Here is an 11,115-nt window from a genome sequence, read left to right as displayed (position 1 = left end):
ATTTCTTTAGTATTCTTTTATTATTTTTTTTTTGTTTATATATATATATCTGTGTTTTTATTTTATTCAAGATATGCTACACAAAAAGTATATGCTCAACAGAAAAAAGGAGAGGATGATGCTGACATGCATCTTGCTCGCAAGATCATGCAGAACAAGCAGTTTAAGGTTTCTAGTCGGGCCGATGATGAATATGACTATGATGATGGTCCAAGCAAAAAGAGTAGAAAGACACGTGCAGGTGATGATGATCACAAGATTATTCAGAAAAACAATCGTGAAAATCGATTCTTGACTCAGCAAGAGCGCTGCCTCTTTTGTTTGGAAAATCCAAATCGGCCAATGCATTTGGTGGTATCAATTGCAAATTTCACATATCTTATGTTGCCACAGTGGCAGCCTGTAGCACCTGGCCATTGCTGCATTTTACCCATTCAGGTTAGCTTATTCTACTAGTGTTCGTGTTCCTTTCAAAGGCTAGGCCAATTGAAAGCAGTATTACCTTGGGTTTCACTTGAATCACTTTACAGAAAATAATAATAAATAAATAAATAATGGAGACGATATTTTACTAAGATTCAGCTCTTGGAAGATTTTCCTTTAGGATGATAACCATTCTTAAATAAAAGGTGTGAATGAAATGTTGAAATGATCATAGTAATGAGGAGTGTATTTGATGCATTCTTCTGGAAATTGGGGTGATGACTTGTTCAGATGGATGAAGACCTTCTAAAGTGAGGAAGTTGGTAAAGTGGTAAAGTGAGGAGTTAATCACTCTTAAATTAAGATAGTGGGGCACACACTTCATGAAAATTACAAAATCAATGGTGATTAATTCTTCACTTTACCAACTTCCTCACTTTAGAGGATCCAAATTCGGTACGATTAATTCTTATATCGATCCTAACATTTAAGTATCATATATTTGATGTGAATTTAAAGAAGGTCCATATATTTTTGAGCTAGTTGATTTGTGCCATAAGGTGCTTTTTTCTTTTATTTTATTACTAAACATTTCCAACTTTGTCTTATCCTTTTATATTGCAGCATGAATCAGCTACAAGGACGGTGGATGATAATGTGTGGACTGAAATTCGAAACTTCAAGAAATGCCTAATAATGATGTTTGCAAAGCAAGAGAAGGAGGTGGTGTTTCTTGAAACCGTGATGGGATTGGCACAACAAAGACGACATTGTATGGTCGAGTGCATTCCGTTACCCCAAGATATTGCCAAAGAGGCTCCTTTGTACTTTAAAAAGGTGAGATGTCTAACATCATCTTAAGTTGTAATCAATGCTTTTTCATTTATGTGAAATGATCTGGGTTTCTTCATTAATTTTTTTGAACAAAATTTCCTTGTTTTTCTTAGAGATTATAATTATAATTATAATTCTTCCACAGCATCTATTGAAATCGATTTGATTTATTATCTTGTGTGGTTGCATGCGCTATGTCAAATTGAATATTGTAGAATCTGTCCTGACATTGTGTTCACCATAGGCAATTGATGAAGCTGAAGATGAATGGAGCCAGCACAATGCTAAGAAACTCATCGACACAAGCCAGAAGGGACTGCGGAATTCGATTCCAAAGCACTTTCCATACTTCCATGTTGAGTTTGGACTAAACAAAGGTTTTGTCCATGTTATTGATGACGAGAAGCAGTTCAAGGGCAACCTTGGCTTGAATGTAATAAGAGGGATGCTGAAGTCTGCCGAGGAAGACATGTATCGGCGTCGACGGTATGAAGCGGTGGATGTACAGAAGCAAGCAGTTGCTAGCTTCTCTAAAGAGTGGGAGCCTTTTGACTGGACGAAACAGCTTCAAGAAACATCTTAAAAATGATGTGAGGATCAAATTGCAATTTCTGGATGGAACAATTCCAAATCAACTTTATGATGAAGATCCAACAGGATGAAAGGAATTCTTGATGCACTCGTATGAGTTTGCCCTGATAACTTACCAGCAATTCCTGCACGATCACATTAATCAACCTATGTCTCTGTACAGTGCGTGTAACTATGCATGTGAAATAAAGTGTTCAAGTTAATACATAGAGAGATGAATGAAATTTTATTATATATATAAAAGTCTAAACTCTCTTATCTTTCTAATTTCTATAGGTGCGGCTTGAATGTTTAACCAAAGTGGAATACTCTTTGATCCTGGTCTTGTGATTTGTGAATAGGCTTGACTGACTAATGGGTAATGACTACTTTCAGAGCTGTGTTTTCCCGTTTTCGTGGATAACCATGCAAACCAAACCGTCTCTAAGTGGTTAATAATTTAATGAATGTTAACCCAAGTTTTTAAAATTTCACCTTTTTTTCTAAAAACAAATGGAAGACTTTAATTAGGAGGGTTTGTTTTTTTTGAACAAAAAAATGATTGTAGAAAATTTTTCCGCAGCTAGTTAAAATTAAAATATAGAGTAAATGGTCAAATTAATTTTTAAAAGATCACTCATTTTTTAAATTAGTTCTCGAAAGATTTTTTTAATCAAATTCGTCCTTTGAAGATTTCAAATTAGTCATGTTAGTCCGTCACTTTTTTTTGTTAATGGTGTCAAAATTTGTTAATATGGCATGTTTATTGAAATCCAACACATACCTAGAAGTCTTAACATAATAATTTTACAAAATTAGATCAAATCAAAATCTAATTGAAGAAAGAAATTGAGATATTAAAATATCTCAATTTGAAATTGATTTGATATAATTTCATAAACTAATTATTTTAATAGTCAATTAAGACTCTTAGGTGTCTATTGAGGTGCCACTTAACTTACCACATTAACAAATTTTGACACTATTAACAAAGAAAGTGACGGAATAACTAACATAACTAACTTAAAATCTTTAAACAACGAATTTGATGAAAAAAATCTTTCGAAGACCAATTTAAAAAATGAGTAATCTTTCTGGGACTAATTTGATAATTTATTCTTAAAATGTATATAAAGAAAATCAATGAATTAGAATTTGATATACTATTTTTACATATTCATTTATGTGTTTAGATGATTTTTTGAATAGAGTTGAAAAAATTTTTTTTGGTGGTAAATTGATAGCTATTAATTATCTGTGTAAACAATAACCGTACATGAAAATTAACTTTTTAAGATAATAAGATATTTTTTTTGGTAAACAAGATAGCAATATATGTATTTAACTATTTATTAAATGAAATTCATATTTTGGTCCACTAAAAAAATATTTGGAGGGATTATTGTGCGTGTGATGCTGAACAGCCCGGCCCAAGAAGAAGAAAAAGTAGGGCTCCACTTTGTGGCTATATAAATGCATAGCAAGTAGCGTTCAATTCACTTTTCAGTTTTCACACTAGTTTCTACTTTATAGTTTATACTGTGTTGAGTTGTTTGTGACTTTGTGAGTATAATGATTCATTCCATCCTTTTAATCAAGGGAATCACAGTTGAGTTGAGTTGAGTCTCTCTCCCGCTCAGAATCTCTACTGTGTTCCCTTGATCAAATAGATGTACTGGATCACAATCACTCCTGGTAGAACGGTTCCTTCTGTATTCTCTCGGGGTTATTTTATTTTACTTTACTCTTTCTCCTATGTCGAAACAATTCACGTGCCTCACATTGCAGCTGATCAAAATCTTTAATTTTTTTTTTTAACTTAAACAAAATCTATTTCTTGATGCCAAATCATCATGATCTGCGCGTTGTATTCACATGCGCTCAATCTCTTGTTTGTTTGGGGTGAAATTTTAATCTGGTGTAATAAATTTTTATAAATTTATTGTAAATGAAGTTTTTAATTTGAGTATATTAGTGACCGATGGATAAGAGATGAGCATTTCGAAAATAAATCTAAAATTAATAAATTAAGGATATAAAATATTTCCTGGAGAGAGGATGCTTAAATTTTGTTAAATTAAGCTCGCTTCTCCTTAATTTTTTCTTAGATTTGTTTTTCTTAATTTATTCCTTTTTATTTTAAATGTTAAAAATGCGTTTATGCCGCTATGCGACTCTTATCTTGTTATATTTGTTTAGGCGAGATGTTCTCTTCTCCAAAATGGTTTGTGAACTTTGCTAGCGTACAAGAACTGTGTTTGAAAGTAAAAGACATGGACACGGATTTTGAAGAGTGTACACAGAATTTGATATAGAAAATTTGGAATTATATGATTATTTTAGTCATTTCATATAATATTTTAGTTTTGTCCATGTATATCTAAACATAATACTGGACATTACATTAGTGTCTTGTATATTGTATCCAAACACAATACACAAACAATAATTTTTAGAATTTTTAGTGTTTCGGTCCTATTGTGTCTGTCATACCTGCGCTATTTATAGGATTGCGGATATATCCAAAAATAAATAATTTTTTTATATTTTATTTTAATCATATATGTTGTAATATTTTAATTTTATTGTTTAAGAAAAGTATGTTTAAGAGTAAACATTTTAAAAATATTTTTGTATTTTGCGGATATATTCAATATTCGAGCAAATGTGCAAACTAAATCGTATCCGATCCAAAGTTAAAAATATTGGATCTGATCCCATAACATAATTTTAGGGTGAATCGGATCGAAATTTTAGTTATATCCAATCCGCTTTCACCCTTAAACAACTAGAAAGGTGAGTGTAATTGTATTTTAATAAATTTTCAATTTAAGAATAATCAAAATTACTTCTATCACTGATATTGTCATGGTGATTTATGCATGCATCATCACCACCATTAATCAACACACAACGAAACAAAGGAATCCAAGTAATCGGAATGGAGTAGAAATAGACTTGGAATTGAAATTTTCGTCTGTCACCCAGTTAATACAAGCTAGATCAAAGGAATTGATATGAAATTTTAAAAATTCTTAGTACGATGGTATCTTTATTAAACAACGATATTTATCCAATTTTTTATGTATAAAGTGAACCGCTTTGTATATTTCTCTTTTATCCATAGACTAGAAACAAGGTAGACAAAATCTATAACGAAGACCTATGGAGAACTCCTATTATTAGTACTTAATTTAGAATACCAATAATCATCACGCATAAGTAACACCAATAAAAGCCTACCCATCAGAAATATTAGCACTTAGCAACCCCAATGTGACTCCAATCAAGGGGTCATTAGATAAGATTCAAGCCAATAGACGAGAAATAAATGGACACAGTAAAAGTAGTTTATATAACCCTTTAAAGAACTCATTATAACATAACTACCAGATAAATCTTAATCAAGTTTTGGCATCAAGTAATCCTGAATATTCATAGGCCAGGAAGATTGATTACACATGAACGAGAGCCTTGCTATAAAATACCAAACCATCTTCATTCTGCAATACATTGGCAGGCACAAATTGCCATCAGAATTTAATATTGAAAATAAACTCAATACAAGGATTATTACTGCACCGAGAAGATTGTAGATCATTCTACCTACCTGAACCCATTAAGACATATCAGCCTAGCTGCACAGCACTTCCTACAGTCCAGGTAGAATTTTCTGTTATGACAAAACGCCCAAATCAAAAAGAAAAAAAAAAAACAACCATCCCAATACTGCATGAAATCATCTAGATTATAAAACGACACAAAACTACTCTCATGATTATAGCCAAACAAGGTGGCACTACTCAAAGTAAGATATGGTGACAAAAACTAAACACTAGTAATGGACAACAAGAAACACAAATCTTCACGCTGATAAGTGTTAGAATACTAGGACACACCAGAAATAAACACTCATGATTCCTGTCCCCGACCGCAAAGAAGCTTCATATAAAAATAAATCAGTAACCTTGCAAAAAAACCACATAAACTGAAATGCAAGAGTAAACAATAATCAGTGATGCAAAATGTTTAGCTTGAGCAGGTTAGATAAAGGAACTCCACTACTTCCCATTCCCCTTGAGACCTGCGCCAAGGTGCCAAAATCTGTATTCCAGAATTATCATCAGTTTCTAAGACAACAATAAAAACTTCAAAAAAAACCTCACAATACAGCAAATATAATGTATCCAACATAAAATTCTAAGATAACAACATGTAGTCTATCAATAATATGAGGATCCATATTCCTCAAAGAGGGAGTTAAGGTTACAACAACCTTCTTGAAATGACAACAACTAGTATGCTCATCTCTTTCTACCACCACGCTCTCTTAAGCTGAGAGTAAGTATTTCTCCTCCACCAACATTGTAATGGGCAAGAGACATATTATCCTTGAGAAAGCCTGGTTTTCCGCTTAATTTCTGCTTGTTAGCAGGGAGTTGTATCTCCCCTGCAATCTTTTCCTTCAGACTGCCAACAGTTTCAGACAGAGATTGCACTGTAATTTCCAGAACTTGTCCTTTAAGATTTCCTTCATCATGGTTTGGAACAGACACACTGATCCGGAGAGGTCCCTGCAAAGACAAAACCGGTTAGGAAGGACAAATAGAAATGATGGTACATGGTAAATAAAAATTAAGAGTAAAAAATGAAGATTGTCTAGAAAATACCGGATGTTGAGCCAGAAATTGATCTTCAGGAATCAGTGCAGAATCATCAAGCTTCTGCCTCTTTGGCTCTGGTTCCTCTGGAAGTGGGGGAGGAGCTTCTTCAGGTGGTGGTGGCGGTGGTGGCACTCCTTGAGGCATAGGTGGTGGATGCATCATAGGCATACCTGATGGTGGGACAGAGAAAGGAACAAAAGGTCGGGGAACAGGTATAGGAGTGTACTGAGATCCTGGAGGTGGAGGTATGGGAATTCCTTGGCTATTCATAGGAATTGATGGAGGCATTGGGGGTGGTTGACCAGCCATAACCGACTGCTGCCCAGAAGACATTGGCATAGGAGGAGGTGGGGCTGGCCGAATGTTAGGATTAGATTGCATAGATTGCATCATGGACATTACTGGTGGCCTAGGCGGAGGAACAGAAAGTCCACCACTGTTTGGAGCAGAATACTGGACTACATTGGGAGGAAAACGGGGAAGATGATTCAATGCTAATCCAGCTGGTGGTGGAAGAGGCCGAATTGAAGGCATACCAGGCCTAGGAGGAGGTGCAGCAGGACCAGGAAGGTTCTTGGCTTCATTATTAGATGGATCATTTTGATCCTCACCACCCATATTCTGAGACAAGGCTATATTTGCAGTGCGGCCAATACTACCGGTGTGACCATCCCATATAACTTGCTTAGGTTGCTCGTCATTTTTCTTCTCAATCTCTGCCTTGACCGCATTCGAAACTTCTTCCTCTGTTGTACCAAAGATATCAGGACGGGTTCTAGCAAGTCCGACAATGTTTCTTGAAATTTCATCATCCTGAGCCAGAGTTGTCTCTCGAATTTTGGCAAACATCCTTTCTTTCTGTTCCTTGTACTTGGGATCAATAAGGGAAATTCGCATATGTTCTGACATTTCACTAATAGGAATCAGTTCACCGGTGATAGGAGAAACAACAAACTTGGTTGGATCTCTTTCTGCAGAAATCCTCTCCTCTGGTCTTTTCCAGTTCTTCACAATTTTCATTGGTGGCTCAGGTTCTTCAGTAACCATGGCTTCATTTCTCTCATCATCCTTGTCTTCTAAACTAGCTTTTCCCAAGCCCTCTGCAACAAGCTGTGCCTCCTCCTCGTCCATTTCCATTTCTACCTCCTTTCCTGGCTCTACAATATCTTCTTCTGAGGCTGACACCTTGCTTCTCCTAATAACCTCTTCAATGGTCATTGGAGGAGGTAACTCTTCATCCTCATCATCAACAAAGTCTATCGTTTCAACCACCACAAAGTCATGCCAATCAATCATAGCCATCTGTATCCTTTCCTGCTCTATCTCATCCTCGGCTTTTTGCCTGGCTTGCTCTTGTGAACGCTCCCATTCTAGCCTATTCACACACCTCTCAAGGACAGTTGTCATGTCAGGAACACTCTTCTTCAGCTTCTCTGTCAAACCCTTTGGAGGCATCAAAACCTTTGAATATGCATCCGCAAGGGATGTAAAGAACGTAAACATGCTGTGGGTTGGTTTCAAGAAATGGAACTGTGGGTTATTAACTTCCCTACTAGTTAATCCTGTCAAAAAAGATTTCCCATTTCGAGCCACAAACTGTGCCGTAAGCTTTATGATATCCAGCTCTTCACCTGTAATTCCTTCGGGAAGCCGAACAGTGTACTGCTCGGCTTCAGGGGGTTCAAGCACTTTCTTAACAGGTCTAAACTGGGCAGAAATATCAGGCTTTTCAACTGCCACTGTGCCATTGCTATCAGGGGCCGGTGCAGAGGGTGCAGATTCAGGAACAGACGAGTCAGGAGGCTGCAAAGGTGGTTGGGCACCAGAAGATTGATTCTGAGCACGAAATTCAGCCAAACGGTGTTGATAATACGCATGATAGGGATCTGATGCGTTGAGGAAATTGAACTTGACATTGCCAGTGTTATTTGCAATAATCCTCTTCTCAAATTCGGGACCATTCTTGGCAACAAACTGGGAAGTTTTATCAACGATGGTTCTAATGTCAGGAGGGGGGTGTATAATTCCTATAGTTCTAGTATGGGTAGCAACCGTTGCAGGCGGCGGAGGAGGAGCTGAATTCGACTTGTTCTCCTCCTCCCTATCGTCCTGAGGGAGCTGAGACTCAGGGAGAGGACCGAGATTTCCATCAGAAGGAGGAGCAGGGAGAGGCAGTATCGGCAATGAACCTAACATGATGTGAAAACCCCCTAAAAAGCTCAAATATTTTCTATGCGAATTCACAAAAAACCAAAATCAAAAGGAAGCACCAAAGCAGCCCTGCAAATGAGAAACAGATTTTTAACCTAGCGAAAGCTAAAGGAAATGAAAGCCGCAAAACTAACAAGAGCAACACACGCGTGCCTAGGGTTCATTTCGATGTATTTGAAACCTATTAAAAAAAAACATGATTCTGTAGGAAGCAGAAAGTAAATAAGCTAATAAAGAAAAGTGAATTCAGGAGAGTAATTAGATGAGTGGGTGAGTACGAAGTGGAAGAAAAGGAGGGAAGAGCTTACAGTGAAGGGGCTGGGATCTTGTGAAGCTATTCCGAGAGAGAGAGAGATTGAAAGGGGATGCCCTTTTCTATGCATAGATCGATGATCTATCTCTCATTTCTGGCTGGGTCGGTGTATTCGCTGCCCTTTCTAGCGCTTTAAGGCCCAACCTCTGTTAATTTCGTTTTTTTTTTAAATCAAAGATAGGAGACTCGAATCCGCAACCTCTTAAAATAATTAATCCGCAACCATTTGAACTATAACTCATTGGCTATTTTTATTTTCTTCCCTTAACATAAAATAATTCACTTTATATTTTCATTATATAATTAATCAAATTAAATAATAACTAATTTAATAATTTTTTCCAGTCATGCTACATAAACGTATGATTCTACATAGCAAGATAAAATAACGATAATATTACAATATATATATCATTTTCTTAAAAAGAATGAAGTTTATGTTTGTAGTAGTCCAGAATTGAGATTCCCTATGGTAATTTGGAGAAATACAAAACATACAAGATGATGAAAATGGAAGCTGGAGGAATATCCTCCTATTCATTGAATGTATTGGAGCATCAACAACAAACATTAGAGGCCCCTCAAACAATACATATATTCCCTTCCCCACCCTCCAACTCTCGTGTTTGCTATGGACACTCACTAGCAAAAACAAAAAAAAAAAACAAAAGAAAAAGAAAATCCTGCTATCACAGCAGTTCCTCCCCCAACTTCCAAGATCCAAATCAAACTCTGGTGACCAAAGAATGTGTTCTCAATAAATGGCAACTTCTACCGGTCCATGAATAGCGGTTTCCTAAAATGTTTCTATTACCGTGTCGATCAATTGCATACATTGGTCTGCAAGTTCCAGTCATCCAGAAGGCCAGAAATCGAAGCCTCGAGCTTCTTGGCCTGAGGACCCGGCTTCAGTATATTGACGTCGCCCCACTGGGAGCATGGATCTGACCACCAGCTCCTCTGCCCAGAACACCACGCGCCTGGCACGACTTGTTTGCGACCGCGGTGAAGGATCTTTTCATCGATCATGTCCAGCACCGGGTTATCAACTGCGAACTGCCTTGCAAATGCAGCTCCACTATCTACCATCCGATTAAAATCGGATGTATTAAGGTAGTGTGGTTCCATCTTTGGAGGATTGTCCCAGATCATGAATCTTAGGTCCCCATTTACAGTTGTGTTCTTAAACTCTGGTGCATTGCAAATAACTGAATGAAAGTAGCCTTCTTGAGATAACTTCACATTTGTGAAATACATCAGCAGTACTCGAGGTAAATTATCCCAACCAAAAATGCAAAATTCGAGGAAAGATCGGCTCAAAATTACCCAAGATGAACCTGCAAGGAAAGGAAAGCAGTCAACAACAAACATAAGCAAATCTCATAGGCATAGGTAGTGTTGTTACACAGACAGCATGAGAGGAAAGAATTGCCTGTGTAGAGTTTGAACGCATCAGGGGTTGACCGTTTCTCGGTAGCCTGAAAAATTTGACTTCTCCTTGCTAAATATAGCCCTGGATCAACTACTATAGGATGGAATCTATCGCCTCTGCACAAGCAAACAAATAAATGATCTAAGACCAATTGAATAAGTACCACAAAGTACAGGCTAGCAGAGAGAGTTAACAGTAATTGTCATACATTTTCCATCCAAGGTTGCTAGTGTGATCAATGAAATTCAGGTCTCTCCTAACAGAAGAGAAAACATGAGAAAGATCTGGAAAAATAAACAAGCACAGATCAGTAATATAGAAACAAGAGTTGAGAATATGAAAGATCCACAGAAGTTAAAACAGGAAAAAGTATGTAAGGTTCTTGTCACCTATAACAAAATAAAGTGAAAATACTGTAAATGTTATTGGATTTTAAAAGCAAGATGTCTATGATTGAAGGCCACACTGATGAACCCTAAAATGGAGGACTTATTGAGCCTTCAAAAGCCAACCTATGTAGTTACAAACCAGCTTTTTCAGCATACCTCATATTTCAAAATAAAAAATATTGCTTAGTTGCATTCTTTACTGCCTTCTTATTAACAAGATGGTCCAATATCAAAGGATGTACGTCAATGATCGGCACTATGCAATAGCATGTGCATACA

The 11,115-nt window shown here is 36.6% G+C and overlaps 3 protein-coding genes across 9 annotated transcripts in view; 1 reads left to right on the top strand and 2 right to left on the bottom strand.

The window, feature by feature from the left end:
* Positions 1-2,119, top strand: part of LOC107618096 (CWF19-like protein 2) — a 5,532-nt gene extending 3,413 nt beyond the window's left edge. For both annotated transcript variants that reach the window (XM_016320031.2, XM_016320030.2), the window contains exons 8-10: positions 72-438; positions 1,048-1,260; positions 1,502-2,119. In XM_016320031.2, the coding sequence (XP_016175517.1) occupies positions 72-438; positions 1,048-1,260; positions 1,502-1,840 (919 nt within the window). In that variant the 3' untranslated portion in view covers positions 1,841-2,119. The remainder of the gene's footprint in view (positions 1-71; positions 439-1,047; positions 1,261-1,501) is intronic.
* Positions 5,151-9,162, bottom strand: LOC107617697 (probable splicing factor 3A subunit 1). Of its 6 annotated transcripts, XR_001615043.2 has the most exons (6): positions 9,011-9,162; positions 6,498-8,771; positions 6,104-6,401; positions 5,727-5,931; positions 5,438-5,500; positions 5,157-5,330 (listed from the first exon to the last, which is right to left on the bottom strand). XR_001615043.2 is itself a non-coding variant. In XM_016319530.2 (4 exons), exons 2-3 carry the CDS (start codon positions 8,685-8,687, stop codon positions 6,132-6,134), a joined length of 2,460 nt encoding a protein of 819 aa, XP_016175016.1. In that variant the 5' UTR covers positions 8,688-8,771; positions 9,011-9,162; the 3' UTR covers positions 5,688-5,931; positions 6,104-6,131. The 6 variants fall into 6 exon arrangements, 1 of the variants encoding a protein (XP_016175016.1); XR_001615044.2 differs by lacking the exon at positions 5,727-5,931 and having other exon boundaries at positions 5,151-5,330; XR_001615045.2 differs by lacking the exon at positions 5,727-5,931 and having other exon boundaries at positions 5,151-5,330; positions 5,438-5,479.
* The window catches only part of LOC107618669 (beta-glucuronosyltransferase GlcAT14A), a 7,084-nt gene continuing 5,489 nt past the window's right edge, over positions 9,521-11,115 (bottom strand). The window contains exons 2-4 of the mRNA XM_016320796.2: positions 10,656-10,731; positions 10,448-10,563; positions 9,521-10,352 (exon numbers count right to left, since the gene is read on the bottom strand). Coding sequence (XP_016176282.1) covers positions 9,838-10,352; positions 10,448-10,563; positions 10,656-10,731 — 707 coding nt within the window. The 3' untranslated portion in view covers positions 9,521-9,837. The remainder of the gene's footprint in view (positions 10,353-10,447; positions 10,564-10,655; positions 10,732-11,115) is intronic.

This window comes from Arachis ipaensis, chromosome B09, assembly GCF_000816755.2.
Source record: "Arachis ipaensis cultivar K30076 chromosome B09, Araip1.1, whole genome shotgun sequence".
NCBI lineage: Eukaryota > Viridiplantae > Streptophyta > Magnoliopsida > Fabales > Fabaceae > Arachis > Arachis ipaensis.
The sequence above is the reverse complement of the archived record's forward strand: the minus strand, read 5'-3'. Positions and strand labels throughout refer to the sequence as shown.